This window comes from Chroicocephalus ridibundus, chromosome 4 (assembly GCF_963924245.1).
Source record: "Chroicocephalus ridibundus chromosome 4, bChrRid1.1, whole genome shotgun sequence".
Classification (NCBI taxonomy): Eukaryota; Metazoa; Chordata; class Aves; order Charadriiformes; family Laridae; genus Chroicocephalus; species Chroicocephalus ridibundus.
Genome location: NC_086287.1, coordinates 30,665,421 through 30,683,151, shown reverse-complemented (window position 1 = coordinate 30,683,151; position 17,731 = coordinate 30,665,421). Strand labels below are relative to the sequence as shown.

At 38.6% G+C, this 17,731-nt stretch overlaps 1 protein-coding gene across 2 annotated transcripts in view; it reads left to right on the top strand.

Annotated features, from left to right (window-relative positions):
• Positions 1-25: 25 nt before the first annotated feature.
• Positions 26-17,731, top strand: part of MIPOL1 (mirror-image polydactyly 1) — a 190,974-nt gene continuing 173,268 nt past the window's right edge. Inside the window, exons 1-2 of one of the 2 annotated variants that reach the window (XM_063332192.1) lie at positions 26-77; positions 4,740-4,863. Coding sequence is in view for 1 of the 2 variants with exons in the window: in XM_063332191.1 (XP_063188261.1) it covers positions 445-590 (146 nt within the window). In the remaining variant the exon portion in view is untranslated. Of the gene's footprint in view, positions 78-385; positions 591-4,739; positions 4,864-17,731 lie in introns of those variants that run through there. The other variant, XM_063332191.1, reaches the window with a different exon arrangement.

The window sequence follows — 17,731 nt, the reverse complement described above, 5'->3', positions numbered from 1 at the left end:
CCGCCCGCTCCCGGGCTTTGTTGAGGAGGCGGCGGCGGTGCGGGGCCGCACGCCGGCAGCGGGGGAGGAGCGCGCAGGTAACGGGCTGTCGGGGCGCTTCCCTCGGCGGCCGCGGCCCGGGGAGGCCGTGGCTGCCCCGCGGCTCTCGGGTTTGAACTTGCCCCGTCTCCCGCGGCGGGGCTGGGAGACGGTGTTGGTAGGGGCCGCTCTGCCCTCAGCGCCTCCCCGCCGTCGAGCGGCCCTGCCCGGCCTCCTCCTCGCCTCTCCCGCCTCTGGGGCCGGGCCGGGCGCCGCCGGGCCCTTGCTCCGCTTACCGGCTGCGTGGGCCGTGGCAGCCCCTTGCCTGGATCCCCGTTACTTCTCTCGGCCCCGGTCGCCGCCGGGCGGCCCCTGGCTCTGCAGCTGGAGAGAGAGGGAAGCGAGTTTCTCGTGCGGGGATGGGCGATGTGGAGTTTCAGAGGCTGTCAGGGCAGCGGGGAGGGAAGGACGGACAGACGGAAGGACGGACAGGCTGCCGCCACCGCCTCCCGGGAGGGGGGGGCAGCGCTTGGAGAATCTGTGGTGAAACCCCTCCCGAGCAGATTCAGGAGGTCAGTGCTGGGTTTTTAGTGTCAGGTGAGAATAGGGTGTGAAGGGTAGTCTGAATAGTAATATAGTAAAGAAAAAAATAAACAAACAAGAAAACAACACACCAAAACCCCTGCCAAAATAAAGTTTGCAGTCTGTGCTTTTTATTATTATTATTATTCTTGCACATTTATGACTTTCAAGAAAGATACTTAGGGAGTCTCAATGAATTGTATACCTCAGCTTCTAATATAAGTAAGTTTCATACTTAACCCAGTTTCTTGTTGTGTTGTAAAGGTCTGTTTCATTTGAGGAAAAAGTCTATGGCTTCTCAGCGTGAGCAGTTTGGAGGAAAAGCATTCAGTATGTGTACACAGAGGCCTGTTGTGTCTGAGACAGCACACGCTTCGATATTTGCCTATGGAACAGTTGGAGATGTAGGAGTTTGCTGAGCCTGAGTTTGGGAATTCGAAGTGCCCTGCAGCAGCATAGTGTCTTTTTCAATATGTCAGCAAGTTCTAACTACTGTTAGAACAGCCTTAAGTCGCTGTGCTTTAGTTGGACCAGTTAACCACAGAGGTGGGCTTCTGGCTCAGCAGATCTCAGAGCTGCAGATTCTGGATGTTGTGGGACCTGTAGGTGTTAGGGAAACTCAGTGATGTGCTTCCCTTATTCTTGCACCTGTCCTTGAGCTTCTATCCTTCTCCAGTTTTGCTCTGGGAATATACAACTTTGGTTCAACCTGAAACCACCTGTTTTGGATTATTTGCTTATTTGAATAAGTTATGGTACCAACTTTAATATCTTCTGAGGTTTAACAAGAATTAAAACTAAGTCATAACAGTCAAAGTAAACATGCTATTTTATGTGGTGGTTCTGTTTTTGTTTTGTTTTTAAGTAAGCAAAATGTACATGACAAGGTCCTTCAGAAGTATTAGATGTGAGACTGAGCTGTGTACACCAGTGAGGTACCATTGGCATGATGGCTATGAGCTCTTCTGCCCATCACCGATACAGGGATAGCAAATGAAACTTTAAAAATCTGTTAGCCAGTTTTCATGTGATAACTAATTAGACTTCTTGCCTTGTTTTGTTTTGTTTATGGATTCACTTCATTTCATTGGTTTGCCCCTTTTGGAGGGGGAAATGTTACTTTTGTTCTTTACATTCTCTTATTCTGTCTCTCTGCTTGTTAGAAGTCATTCTATATGATGATAAATTAGAAAAGCACTATTATGGTGTTACCCTCTTTTCATGACCAGTAAGAAACAAAACAATTGTCAAGCTTGCTATTTCTCTTGCAGCGAGGCAAACCCAACGTATTGTATTACCGGCAGAAATAGGAGTATGGTGCTGATGCCCTGTGGCCCAGATCTAGCTTTTTGCAGTTTGTGGGGGTTTTAGTTTTTGAAGGTGCCTAGGTTAGTAAAAGCATAAGGAAGTTTTCAGAGCTTGCTGGAAAGGGTTAGGGGATGAGGGAAAGTATGGATTTGGTAATTCACTGTGGAACGAATTATTAAATAATTCGCTAGAATTGAAAGCAAGAAGGCGCAAGTGAGCTGCGGGTGAAGGGGGAGAGGGTCCCGCCTATTGATCACAGTTTTGTGTAAAATCAGTCATGTGAACTTGAGAGATATCCTAATGAATCTTTTTGCTACCACCTTTTAAAATTTCTAGACTGTCAAACATATGGTAGAGTAGATGCTGCACATTAGTGGCAGCATGCAGATGTTCACTTTAGTGCAAATCTCCCAAATCTATGCAGAGGCTTCTCTTCACTTTTACATCTGTTACCCTATAAGGGCAATAGATGTTTTGAAACTGAATTTTAAAACAACTAACCGACCCTTCTGGGCTGCAGTCCATTACCCTGTAGTTAAATCTGTTAATATTGCAACTGGCAGATGTTTCTGAAAGTACAAGTGCTGGCTTTTGCTTTTTTGTTTTAAAGGAAGACAGTTTTGAAGGGGTAATTAATAGAAACAGTACCAAACCCTTATTTGCAGAACAGATACAGGTGTGGAAAGAACTAGTGTGTACGCTCATTTGCGAGGATGAATCTCTGCTGCTTTGAGCCACTAATTTTTTAAGTGTTAGGATGGTTGTCATGCTCCCTGCTAGCCTCATGAGCCATGGTACAGAAACTATAACAGCAGGCTTCTCTTTTCCACGGTGATTCTAGATGTAGACTTTTGTCTGTTAAGGACAGGTTAAAATGCAAACTGGCAGTTTCTGCAGAGTACTGGCTTTTGGTATATTAAAGAATGTTATGTATTTGAATTTTGAACATATTTTATATGAAATATTTCTGGGATTGATTTTGGATTTTCATAGTATCAATGAATCAATATTTTTTGGAATTATTCATATGTGTTAGTTACAACTCTCTCAAATAAATGAAATTTCTTGAGCCTTCTTGTATGAAGTGTGGAACAGGCACTGCTTATCTGTCCCAAGCTCAAGTAACAGGGACATAATCACTTAAATTGAATGCCAGTGGATAGCTAGCATAATGCAGTATGTGTTGCTTATGGGTTTCCTCTGTATGTTACTGAACACCAACTACATGTGAAAATGGCTCGTTTTGTTTACTGTGCACCATTACACTTGTCTGAGCCTTGTCACAGACGTCAGATTTCTTTCATGCTTTTCAGAGGTATTAAAACTCAGTGGTTCAGTTAATTATTTTGAAAGTGTTTTTTATTTTGAAAGATAGAGTTGTGGCACGTGTGACCTGGGGTCAACTTTATATTGGCCACCAGAATATGTGTACAGTTTGTTTTGTTTTCTTTCTTTGTTTACCAGTGCTTTTCTGTTACAGGCATGTAAAAGGAGTTTATCAGGTCAGGTGCCTAGTGGGAGGTTATTTGTACGCGTGCTGTGAGTTCAAAGTGATACTTGTGCACCACGTGACTTGCAGGGATGCTTCTGTGGGTTCTGGAGTAGGGAAGGGGATGAAGGACTGAGTAGGGCCATGAGCAACTCCCGGCTGTTTGCATTGTTGAGATATATTCTAGAAACTAATATTGAAAAAGGCATATAATTCTGTTGGCGGCTTTAAGTGTAGTTAAAATTGTTCTCAATATGTTGCTCTCAGTTTTATCAGGGAATAAAATACATGAGAGTGTTTCATAGTATCTTTTCCATGTTAGGAGGAAGTCAAGACGGTATATATGGTATCATTTTACTCAGTATCGCTTGCTAGAGTAGCAAACCAAGGAATAGATCCAACTTGCCTTTAAGTAAACGGCAAATTCCCATCCATCACAGCAGCATGGGATTACACTGTGGGTTTGGAAGAAATAATTGGTAATGAGTTCAGCTCCTGGAGGGCATTAATTTTTGCACCATGAAATCCATAGTAAATTGAGTTAAGGAGATCCACATAACATGCTGGTAGACAAATGTTATCCTTTCTGTCCTTTTATTTAAATCTGTTGAAGACAGATTTCGATCTTTAAGTTATACGTTCATTTAAATAGTAATATTACAGCTAGCTATGCACTAATATAAATGTTAAGTGTGAAATAAATTAGAAAAATCTAATCAGGTTCAGTAAGGTAGTATTAGGACAAAGAAGGATTAAAATGCTCAGTTATTGATTAAGTCTTTGGAGGGAGGCGGTAGGAGTTCCTGGCAGCATTTGTGGAATGAGAGCAGGGTTGTGTCTGAACTGAAACTGTTCTGAAAATGCTGTATGATGCTCCACTGTGAGAGAATTCAACATGGGATCAAAGAATGCTTTACTTGAAGTAAAAACCTGATTTTTTTTTAATGGTGTTTTTGAAATGTATGAATCTAGTAATTTATGTTGACTTGTGCTTTAGCTTATAAATAAAAATATCCGCTCGCAAAGAGAGTATTTAGTGCTGAAGATTTGCTTTGTGGTTGTGTGTGTGTATGAACCGGAACTAGAAATTGTAATTAGTTGGCAACTTAACAAATGAATAGTACTAAGCTTAGATTGGCTTGGAGAACAGGAATAGGGCTTTCTGAGGCATGGCATTTGATATGTATGTAGATGAAAAAATATTAAAATATTTCTTTTTGCCAGAGCACTTACACAATTAAAAATATCATTGTGCATTGTTTCAGTTTTTAATGCACAAAGTTAAATACATGTACAAATCTTTGTATTGTGAACATTGATTTTTTATTTATTTTTTTTTTAGATGTCCTTGGCTTGTTTCCTTTGGGAGTAATCAGCTCTGCTTTAGCTTTCTTTCATTACACCATTTCCAAATGTATGTACTTGACACGCACCTCCTTCCTTTGTTAATTCTAATGTATCAACAGGTGAGGAACTGGAACTGTTCTTAGCGCTTACATGTTACATCTAGTAGGAAATAAAACTCCAATTTGTACTATGTTTTTGTTGGGGTTTTTCATGTGTATTATAACTTTAACTTAATTTTAGAATCTTAATTGACTGCCAAAAAGATAAGCCTAGTTACCAAGGAAAATAGTAACTCAGCTTGTAGCTGAGTGTAGTTAAGAACTGAGAATACTAATTGAGCATAATTAGAAAGTTATCCTAAGACATTCCAGTGGCCACTTCAATGCTATTGAAAGAAGTTATACAAAAATAAGTGTGATCTCTTTTAAGCGTTTATTTTTCTCAATAATGGTATGACACATAGTTGTATATTTCTTTAAAAACATCTAGTCTTGTTAGACAGATTGGATGGTGAAACATGAAGGAGATACATACTGAATGCAGTGTCCTGTCTCGATATTGTCATTTAATGCTTGCGGTAGTTGCATAAATTCTACCTACCCTATGATAAAGTTATTAGTATTGATAAAATAAAGTTTCAAGTATCAGTATAATAGTTTAATAAAGTTATTAGTATTACTTTTAGAAAGGCACAGTTCTATTTTCTCAAGTACAGTTCTTAATTTCAAATTTGATTTATAGTTGGCGTTGCTTTCAGATTCTGTTTCTCAATGTGTTGTCCTTGTGGTTCATGTTCAAGTAAATAAAATCTCAGGTTCTGTAGGATTTTGCAACTCAACATAGGTGAGTATGTGTTAACTTGGTTATGTAAACTTTTAGATACAAGCATGAGAAACAAAGCAGTATTTTTTCGTCATGTTTTTCTATAGTGTGCTTTTGTGTGTGCACTGAAAGAGGCAGTTTTTCCATTTTCTGTTGTAGCAGAAAATTAGGATGTGGTTTTCCTTGTCTGAAGTTTGATATAAGCACTGTGTGACCAATTTGTTCCTTGGTACCTTCCTTGTAATGGGGAAAATGGCACTATGAAACATCCACCATGACTTTAAGGGTTGTTGAATGTTTTGTAGCTCTTTTTGTAGAGCTACAAAAATGTGTTCTGATTTTGATTTTCTTTATTACAAATATGAGTGATACAGGTAGTATCATAGACATTCATTTGCTCAGTGTAATAAAAGTAGGGTGATCAAATACTCAGATACGAATTTAAATCTGTTTTCACAGACGCTAGATGACTTTTTTCCACTCTTTTTTTTTTTTTTTCTTTTTTCCCATCTGCTAGTTGTCAGGATACCATGAGCTTGCTGCCAGTGTAACCAGTTTAAGACAGAATAAAAATTAGTCTTGAAGCAGTTAAATATCTCAGTTCCCATGATCTATATCCAAAGAAAAACAAACAGTGTTTAATAAGTCTGTATTCTTGGATCTGTTTGTAATGGTATTTGTTTTCATTAGACCACAGGAATCTTGAAGTTAAACTTTTCTCTTTGCACCTGACTATGTATGATGAAAAAGGATGTAGTTCCACACCTATATCCTTCTCAAGTGTAGCCTGCATTGATATCATTGTTCCTTAAAGAGACACCAGCAACTCCATAGTTCTGCTCAGTTGTGTTTTAAAATGCATTTTTATTAAAATTTTAATTTAGCAAGTGAAAAGCCACCTTCAAGGTTTAAATTTTGCTTTTCCTTCAAGTTAAAATAAGATTTAAAAAAAGGCAATATCCTTTCTGGTTTTATTCTTATTCTGTGGTGTTATGCAAGTTCATTGTAGGAGATTTTGTCCATTAGTCTCTTCAACTGTCATTTTAGGGGACAAGCTAAATTGGGAAAACTGAACCTCAGGAGAAACTGCATGAATTTCCTGCTGTCCTTGTTCACCAGTTCTCCCTGCCTTGTAGGATGTCCCGTAGTGCCTGGGTTTTATTACTCCGTGCTCCATTCCTGCCTTCTTGCTGTTGGTTGTTTCCAGGTGTTCCTGGCTAAATTATTCTCATCTTTTCCTACGTATAGGTGCAGCGTGAGTGTGGGATGTGGGTATTTCTGTGGTTTTCTTACCCTGATCCCATTGTTCTTGTACCTGCAACAGTACTGAGCCCCACTTAGCTGCCTTCAACTCGGTGATGAGTATGGGGCAGGGTGTTTAAAGAAAAGAAGTGGGGAGGAGTTGGGGAGCTCACCGTCCTTTTCTTGCACTGTCTCTTGTCTTGCACAAGGTCTGAAGTTAGCTGCTGCTCTTGCTAGGCACGCCTTGGAGAACAGATCTGGGATGACTGGTCAGCTGTTTTTTGGCCCTTGCCAACTAGATGTGGTGGCTGCTATCTAATTTCTCAGCTGTTGCCCTACAGCCACCACTGTAACCCTCTTCAAAATGAGCTCAGGTAACTACCTGAACTGCTCCTCTGAAGTGATAGCACGGCTGCTGCTTTTGCTGCTTTTGCTGTTTTCTGTTCCGGCTTCTCTTCTGCAGCCTGAGGTCAACAGGGCTGAGCTGGTGGGCACAGAGGGTCCTGGGGAGGAAAAGACACTGCTCTTTCTCACTGTCAAACATGAGTTGAAGGCAGGGTAGGGTTAGTAAGGCAAGGGTTAAATGCCTCAATTTGAGAAATGCTGCATATGACAGCAGTAGCCAAATTAATCTTTAAAGTTACACATACTATAGCTGCATGAGCTGCAGTTGCTACAGTGCAGAAATACCCTTGAAAACTGATGGCAGTCTCCTACTGAATTTTTTTTCTTCTGTATATTTGAGGAATCCCATTTTTTAAGGAAAAAAAAAGACCACCTCTAATGCTTTAAATTGTGCAGATATTATGCAATTAATTTCCAGTAATTTTTCTGAGTTATCTGTGTTTTGTTATTTGCTTGCTTTAAGAAGGAATGATAAACCTGTACATCTGGATTGGGACTGTATAGTATGCTGCTTCTTGTAGAAAAATTGTGGTTCTTTAGAACAGTTTTTAAGATACATTTTGCAAATGTTAAAGGATAATGAAAGATTTCCTATACATGCAACTGTTCCTTCCTAGCATGTGTGAGTGCCTATGTTTTGACTGTTGGGTGTCTTGTCTTTTTTTTTTTTTCTGAAGCAGTACTGTTTTCTGAATATTCTGATCTCATTAGCAAACGTAGATGTGAAATAGCTGCTGAGATTTTAATTTTTTTCCCCACCAGCTCTTCGCATGGGCATACAGGCTTGCAAACCGGTAGATGGAGCCCTGTGCCAACAGCCAGCCTTCAGCAGGCTGGTGAGAGAACCTGCAGCCTCTCTACCCAGAGAGCCAGGCAGGAGAAGCTTCTGTACCTGTAATATGTTTTATTCATATGTAATAAATGAACACCGTTTTAAAATTAAATGCCTAGTATTAGCTGTGCAAATCAAGGCAGTGACCATGTGCTGAGACGCTTAGGGCCAGTTTCATGTTGTTCCTGGGGGGCAGGTGATTGGGTGAAATAGCCTGATCTGTTCTAAAGTGCTTGAGTCTGTGAGCTTGTCTGATAGGCCAAGTGTTTTCCCTTTTCAGTTAATTTCTGAATCAATTGCTTGTCGTTGGGCAAGTCTTGGTTGAGAGCATCGAAAACAGGGCCTGTGGGAAGCTCTTAAGAAAAATATGGAGCAAAATAATTTGCTTTTAAAATTTAAGTTTGGGGATTTGGTTTTGTATTTTTGTTTCTCACTAATGCCAGCTGCTGATCCTTTTGAAACTACCTTTTCGAGTATTGAAATTTTTCAAATAGTGCAGTTCATAAATTCAAAATCAGCAGTAGCTAATTTTGCGTATTCCACATTTTGCACAGTGTGTGTCCACACCCTCAGCCCAGTGTTACGCAGTTCAACCAACTGATATATGGACTTGTTTTATTGACATCTGTGTAGGCTGCTTGTAAAACTGTGAAGAATGTGCAAGTTGCAAACAACTTCCTTTAGTAGTAAGTTTACCTGATGCGGGTTTGTATGTAGACAAGTTGCTGTAGTGTGAGAACAGTTCCTAAATAGCAAGGTGCTAATTTTATTTGAAAATGTGACATAAGGTTCTTAATTTTAAAGGGAGAAAGGAGGATAGTGTTTTAGAGTGAATAAGAGGTAGCAGTTTTTATTCTTGTTGTGGGGGGGGGTTTTGTGTTTGTTTCAATAAGTATATACATGAAAAATCCGACAGATTAGGATTATTCTGTGATTGTTACAGGTACAGAATTTGTATAACATATACCCTGCATTTCTTATTTGAAATTCTAGATGACTTAATGTTTACATTTCAAAACAGTGGGAAGGGTGTGGGTCAGTGGCATTCTTACTCTGACTAATATTTCTGTGCAATAACACTCCTGTACAGTACCTTATATACCCAAAAAATAAAAATTAAGTCATTCTCAAAGCCTGCAGATTTGTCTGATGACTACATGAACACTGAGCTAAGTTGCAATCTGAAAGAATCTTTGGAAATGTGTTTCTGCCTGCTGTTCGTTATGCATGTGAAACCAGCATTCAGATGTTAGGGAATAGGGTTAAAAGCGAAATTTTGAAAGCATTTGTCAAAAATAAATTATTGAGTTAGAATGCTGCTGGAATGCTATCATTTGGGGTTTTTATTTGTTTTAATGGTTGGCAATCACTTTTGCTTATGGTTTGCAAAAATGAAGTTACGGATTTTCTTTAACATGGCACATAGCAAACTGTAGTACACCAGTCCTTCAAACCCAACTATTTGTTGCACTTTGGAGACAGAGTGCATTTAAAAAAACAAACACAAACCACAACTATGAACATCCTTGTGCTTTTGAGAGAGAAAAGAAAAACTGTGGGGTGGTGGGTTGACCCCAGCCAGCAGTTTAAGCACTTGCACAGCTGCTCTCTGGCCACCACCCCGGCAGGATGGGGGAGGAATAGGGAGAGCAGAAGTGAGAGAATTAATGGTTCAAGATAAAGACAGTTTAATAAACAAAGGAAAAAGAAGAATGAAAAAAAAAAAACCCCAAACAAAATAAACAAACCCCAAAAGATGCAAATGAAGTCACTCACCACCTCCCACCCACAAGTGTGCCAGTGCCCAGCCATTCTCTGAGCAATAGCTGCCTGGGAAGACAAACTGCACACCCCCTTCTTGCATTACCCCAGTTCTTATTACTGAGCATGATGTTATGTGGTATAGAATATCCCTTTGGCCAGTTTGGGTCAGCTCTGTCCCTTTCTCAGATTCTCAAAGGAATGGTTACAAAATTTTAGCTCATGTTCTCCTTAAAGGAGCGTTTTCTTTGAAGAGGGAGGGGGCTTTTTCAGGAAAAGTTAGCCTTCAATGAAATACAGGGTAGAGCTGGAAAGATAAAATGTCCAGAAAATGACATTCCAATGAATGTTTGCCCTTAGAAGCAAAAGAAGAGCTTAATAATCTTGTATGAAACGTGAAAGGAGTGGTAGAATCAACAAGGGTGGGTTTACTGGTCATTAAAATGTGGGAAGAAAAGACAAGCCTTCATTAAAATTGGTGTTAAAATGTTTTTTAAAAACAAAACACAGAAATACAGCCTTGCACCTGCTAGTGCATGGAAAGCATCATGAAAAGATGACTGATAACAAATGTTTTTCTGTGCTTGATGCATCAGTTGAATTTGGCAGTTGTCCTGAAGAAAGTGGAGACCACCTCTGTGTGTGTTCAGCATTCCTTATGTATCAGCACCTGATTCTTTTGGGATTTTATGTAGTGCCTGAAGCATTTAGCAGGGAAAATAGAACACATGTTGAATAGCAGAGGTGAGCTCTGATGTTTTGACTCAAGAAAGATGATAGAAATGGACAGCTAACAATTGTGAAAAGCTTTGGGAAGAATCAGAGCTTCTGGGCTCTTGTTCCATTTCTCTTCATCCAAAAGATCTCAGGTGGTAACTCAAGAAGATTAATTTCTAATTCTGATATAAGCAGAAGTAATAGATTTATCTCCTGATAGTGTAGAGTACCTCAAAGACCTATTTGATAATTGCTGTAGCATGAGATTTCATCACTGCTATAGTGTATTTTTGTTGGTTTTGTTACACTAAGTGGGGAAGGAGATTATGGGAACAGAGCCATTTAAAGAACTGCAAAATATAGAACAAATCATCAGATTGTGCAGAGGCTTGTGATCTTCTGTATTGATCATCTATAACACAGCAACTGATTGAAAAAAGGTCTGTTGGTCTTCTGAGGTCTGAGTGGTTTCTGAGTGCAAATGGAGGGGACACCTAGACAACTGCACTTACATGCAGAACTATTTTGACTGAGCTTCTTGAACTTTTTGTGGCTTAAATTTGCATCTTACCAGCAGGACTTGTCAAAGCTTTCATATTCAGAGTTTAACATTCATTCAGACACATAAGCTCACTAACTCTAATGCAAAGCATCTTTCAAAATGCTAATTCTCTGTGGGCAGTGAAATACATGTGGTATACACTTGCAGCCTGGCCCATGCCTAGAAACAGGCTTCCTGCTGGGCTAATTACCACTAATTGTGATACTCTTGTATAGCAGTAAGGGAAACTAGCAAGGTAAATTGGTCTAATGCTGACATTTATAGGCTAAACGGTATGGGCTGCTCTGTTCTTAGAAATATGTGTGATGTGAAATTTTAGTTCCACGTAAATCAACCAACTAAGAGGGAAATTTGCCAGATAGCTAAAATGTCTTAAATGGTATGCATCTGTGACAAGTAGCCTTTTCTGAAAGTTGAATGACTTTGGTGGTGGTTTGAGTCTTATTCCCCTTTGGAAGCAGATTGTGCAAGCTTGGGAGTTGTGCTGGCGTCCTCGTTCAGCTTTGTAAATGCAGAGTGGTTCAAACTGACGTTATTGCTCTTAATCCACCAATGAGCAATTTTGCCCATTACCTATATCTAAGGCACAGATTCCAGGTGGATGTCACAAAATCCCTTTTTTTCCTTATTTTTGGTTTGTAGAACAGATTTGAAACACTATCTCTAGAATAAGGACATAATAAAGCACCTCAGTAGTTCCTACAGGAACTATTTACAGTCTGACAAAGGAAGGATATTCCCATTGGAGCCTAGAACTTGCCGATGTTTTTGATACTTGTATGGTTTTTAAAATAGCATAAATTGCCTCACAAAGATTTTGATCTTATTTTACATTGTTTATATAATTGTGTCTATGTATATATTTAAAATTAGTAAATACATGCATGTATTAGGATTTGTAACTGTTTTATAGGATCTGGCCAGGTTAAAACTAGAGCTTGTGTTTTTTAATCTATCCCTAGCTATCTGTTGCAGTACCATTTCACTGTAGGACTTCGGTTGATCAGTTTTTCTTGATTGTAAAAAGCTATTGCAGAACTCTGCACCTATTTTCTTGTATAAAATCTGCTGATAATATGAAAAAGATACTACTAGAATGTTTTCCTGACTCAATTAAGAATGTATTTAATTGCTTTGATAACAGGTAAACAATTTGATATTTCTATATATGAAACTTTATATATGAACAGGGCTTAGATAAGCTAGTGTAATCACTGATTTGTTCATATCTTATAATTTTATGGTTAATTTGGGAGGTAAGAGTAATCGTTTTTGTTGTATGCTTTTGTGGACTGGATGTAAATTGATCACAGTGTTAGCATGAATTAATTATGCAAGTAAGCCGAATGACTATTTCATTATTTTATTGAAATGGCAAGAGTTTGAGAAGATCTTTTGTCTTAATAGGTTAGCCAGAACTCATTGGAAAAAGTCTTAGTATGTTTAAGGTAATGGAAAAAAATTGCTTTCAGTACATCCTACAGAGATCCTGTTTAAAACAGATGACAGTCTGTCACGTTCAGTAGCACATCAGTCATCAGATTTATTCTAATTCCTTAAGCTGAACATTTCATTCAAGCCTGTAGATTGTCTTGTCAAGCTACCAAAAGCCTCATAGCTTTTCTGTCAAGCATAGAGTTGCACCAGCAGTTCACAAATAAATGCTAAGCTGCAAAGATATTGTTTATTTTCTTTAACCTTTTATTCAGTTAACTACAGTGTTCTTTCGTGTTATTTTCTCCATGTGCGTTTATCACAAGGTATTCGAGGGACTGCGTCCTAAACATGCCTCATCCTGACCACAGCCATTTCAGACCAAGGGCCACTCATTTTGGGATGTTTTGTTTTTACTGGTAGCAGTCTAGACCACCATGGTTATGACATTCCTCCTCTAATCACAAAGGCCCAGTGAGTGGCTTCATTTGCTGCAGACGTGAAGGAATCCCACTGTGAGCGTGCACAAGTCACTGGTGTTGCCAGTCTGGCTTTGTGCAGAGTGGCCAAGATGATGAACTTCTGCTTGTCCTGTGTGGAAAGTTGCAATTTTGCTACCGGTCCGTATAGCTGTGCCATTCTTCGTATTTATTCATCAAAATCTCTTTGGGATTTTTTTTCATGCTTTACTGTGTATGTTTGTGTACATGTGGCACAGCTGAATTGGGCATCTTGCTTTTGTTGTAGATCTGCCATTTTGGAGAAAACAAATTTTTCTTGTCATTTTTCTTCCTGACCTTCTCTAATTCTGAGCCTTTTGCTTTCCTTAAAAGAAAGCTTCTGTGTAAACCCATAGCACTCGCATACAAAGCACACTTGAGCCTGTGCGGTAGTGAGAACTTGACTTTAGAAACAGTTGACTTTCTTTAAATTCAACATACATATGTCTGAGGTAGTAAAACATTGGGGATGGTTAGTTGAAGTGATGTTAATTGATTGTGGTAAGAAAAGAAAGTAAACTATTAGGCTGGTGCGTTTATGTAATTTATTTAAGCCCCCAAAAATTGTTCTGTAAAGTGATTTTTCATGGACCACTGAAAAGCTCATGTCCACATTAGACTAACCTCTATGTTAAAGTGCTAGCACTACAGCATTCAATATAGAGTTGTGGCTGCCCTTTAACTGGAAAAGGACTTCCTTGGTTATCTTTTTTAGCTATTAAAAAAAATAAATTTTTTTTTTTTTAAATCTAAGCTCTGTGTTAAAAATTTTCCAGAATCACCAACTTCAGAACTCTACTTTCTTCTTCTAATTCTTCACTGTTATTTGTGATTTCTTCTAATATGTGTTTTTCTGTTGTTTACACACAGTGCTACATTTTCATAGAATCATATAATGGTTTGGGTTGGAAGGGACCTCCCCTTCCAAAGATCATCTAGTTCCAACCCCCCTGCCATGGGTAGGGACACCTCCCACTAGACCAGGCTGCTAATCTGGTGTTTTCCTTTGTTATAAAGTCCTGTTATTTCTTTATACTGTTTTTTTGTCTGCTAAATGGCCAATATGTTCTTTCAGCAGGCTTATTCCTTGAACAGATATTCTGAAAGACACATTGTCTGTGTCTAAAAAGAAACTGTGGGGTTGAAGCCCTGTATAAAATTAAAGCCTGAGTATATATATAAAAAAAAGATTGTTAAAATGTCAAGATAATGAAAAGGCAGAAAATAAATTATACCTATTATTAATTTTGAATTGTACTCAAACATAGAAATATATAGCATAGACAAAAGCTGGTTACAGAGAGATAAAATTCAATTTTACACTAGGATAATTGTTTTATGTATTTTACATTTATTTATAAGATCAGATAAAGGCTTGGAATTCTCAATATAAATCACAGTATGGTCCTGACAAATGCCAAGGTCAGTAGATGGAAACCCCTTCACGTGCAAAACACATTACTACTGTGGGAAATACCAAGTGAATAAAATGAATCCAATAAGTACCGTGTTTCCTACTATGCGCTCTTTACTTGCATTATAAATGTTAGAGCTTTGAGTATTTTTGGTTTTCAAAGGAGTAAATAGGTATTAATGCTCTCTGTCCTCCTGTATGTTACCTGTAGCCAAATTAACGTGTCTTTGTTAAGAAGAGATTAATGCAAAGCTTGCTTGAGGTCTGTGGGTGAGAATGGAACTATTGCTGCAATAACATTGGAAATTAGATTGGCCTTGTTCAAACAGCCTTGCGTGTGCTGGAGAGGTAGTTGATGGTATCCAAATGCTATGTAGATGATGGAACTCATGATTTAAGAAGCCATTTCTGTAATAAATTGCTTCCTATCAGGAGCATCTTATATCAGGAAGGCTTATTTTATCTAGAAGGAAATTTAACTATTTATCAGGTTTGGCGGGACAATAAAATGGATTCTAGGTCCTCATAGAGAACATATGCTGTTGATGATTTTATCCTTTAAGGAGGTAGCTCAGGTTCAGGTATCTCAGCTGACCGTCTGTGCCAGTCTGAACTGGAGGAGGAGACACCCTCTAAGTAACCAATTTGCAAGCTGAAATTTGAAATGTGTAGGCAGCTAACCAAAATGACTGCCACTCATCTTTCCACAAATATTTCATAAATAAGCTGTAACGTTCAGTGACAGGTTTTTCCAGATGTAATGTATTGGAGCTGTTGAGTCCTTGAGCGATAAGAAATAAGACATGAGATCCGCTTCACAAAAAGTGTTACTAGACCTGACAGGTATTTTGTCGAGCTGGACATTTTTCAGAAGCATTGACTTCCAAAACATGTCTCGATCAGCTGCCCTTATTATACAGAAGCAGTGATTTCTACATCTGTTGCTTATTACAGACTCCAGGTTTTCTGGGCTCCTGTCAAAATACCAGTGTCTCTGAGGTCAGTAATTTGCTACTGTTAACCTGAGTTAGATCACGGCAGAGAGTAGTAGCGATGAGTAGTGATACAACATCCCTAGGGTGCTGATCTGGTGTCGCTGAACAGGTCTTCTAGGTAAGCTCTGGGATTACAAGTGGTCTTTTGCTTTCTTCAGTAGTTGTAGTTTGTGAGCTTGTAACTTGTTCCGCTTCAGCAAAGGGCGGGCCACTGCGGCGGGGTCAGGATCAGCTCTTTCGTTTGTTAGGTAGGCTTCAAGGTAAAGGGTCTCGTGTACCAAATGGTTTAACAAGTATGAAGTTCTAGTATAGCGCTTGGTAAGCTTCTGCGCAGGCTGTAGCTCGGCAGCTTTCATTTGCTGGGATGGTGATTGGATCACTGAGGTCTGCTTCTTGTGTGATCGGGCTTTCTTTCCAAATGGCAAAGATCAATTACGCTGCGGAAGGACAGATATGGAAATGCAGCTCCCTGTGAGAATAGGCTCACCATCCATTTTCTGATACAATGGGATTTCTTTCAGGATCATAATGAGGCTGTTTCTGATGCGATACAACTGTGAAAGGGCACTAGTGGACCCACCCCCCTAATTTGTTCGTGGCACCCCAACAGTATAAAAGAATGGAGCACCCATGGAGGATTCCTTTGTCATAAATGTTATGGATTAGGGTGCAATGGATATATCAAAAGACTCTTATCCTAGGATGTATAGTCAGCCAATTAAGGGTGTTTCAAGTTAGTTTTCTGCACTGCAGTGGCATAAATGTAGGGAGATATAAATATGCCTGGGAGCAAGCTTCAGCTTCTTGCTTTATGGACTCAGAATTTGATGGCAGAAAGAATAAACACAGTTGTGGGGTGTAACACTTTTTCTCACACTGTACTGAAGGTGACTGCTGTGCAGGTGTACAAGGTAACTCTAATTAAAACAGTTTCCCCTTGAAATGTAATTTTGTTCCTCCTCTTCACTATCCAGTGGTAGACTAATATTTGTCTCCAGAATGTTTTTCCAGGATCTGAAGTGGAATTACAGTATCTGAAGGTTACTAAATATTAGGCAAAAATTATAATTCTTTTCATAGTTTAAAAGTATCTTCCGTATTTCAAAAACCCTCCTGGATGTAAAATTCTTTTGGCAAACATTCAGTGTCTTACACTTATGAGAGAAAACTTACTAAAAATAGCATATGCTGTTATCATACTGAGGTTCCCTTCCAGTTGTATCTGCCCAGTAGCTTGTTTTCTACTTGGTGTAATATAAACATTTCAAATCTACCCTTAAAGTTACCAAAAAAAATTAAAAATAAAATCAAACCAGATACTTTATTGAGAGCCCATTTAGTATTACACATTACACTTTCTTTCCAATAATACAGCCATTCAGTCCATTAGAGACATCAGGGAAATTAATTATCTGTACATCTGCAGTTCTTAAAAATCCCACATGTAATAAAATAACCCAGTAATGGACCTTTTCTTTTAAACTGTAATGCTATTTAATACAATTCTATGTAAAAGTGACACTGTTTACTAATACCAGAATGTGATACTGTAAATAAAAGCAAAATTTTATTCCAGTTGCTATAGAAATTCATTCAGACTAATGTTAAATGCCAGTTCTAGATAAGTTTGTAAAAATTATCTAAAGTTATCTAAAATGTTTTGAAACAAAACCATATCCCATCTGATTAAAAAGAAATAGTGATTGGAGCATGACTTTGCTAGTTGTAGGGTCTCTGGACTTCTCAAATATCTTGAGAAACAGGTTTTTAGGGAGGTGTCTATTAATGGATGTCTGAGACTAGGTGTGTTTTTTTTTTTTTTTTTTAACCTGTCCTGAAAGCACTGTGCAAAACTTTTAAGTACTAAGCTACCTTTTCCTTATGTTTAGCTTATTTTAACAAGTATCTTCAATAAAAACAAAAACTAGTCTTACACCTCAGTGAAGTTAAGTGTGATGAGTAAATTAAACTCACTTAACCCTTCTCAAGCAGGAACAACACATTGTAATAAGCTAAGTTGTGGCAAAAACTGCAACAACTTTGTAGCTCTTTTCCCAAACCAGTCTGCTTGGCAAATGCACAATCCAGCTGAAGAACTGAGTACAGTGAAATACTTCCTTTAGATAAGAAGAAAACACAAGAGGGCTGTGACTTACTTATGTAAAAACATAACTTTTTCCAAATGGAAATAGTTTTTGAGATGTTGTGGCTTTAAAGTCTTGAAGACATTTAAAGAAGAATATTGAAGACCACTATGAAAGCAGTGTCAAAGTGGCATAACTTTATCAGAAAAATGATGCCTT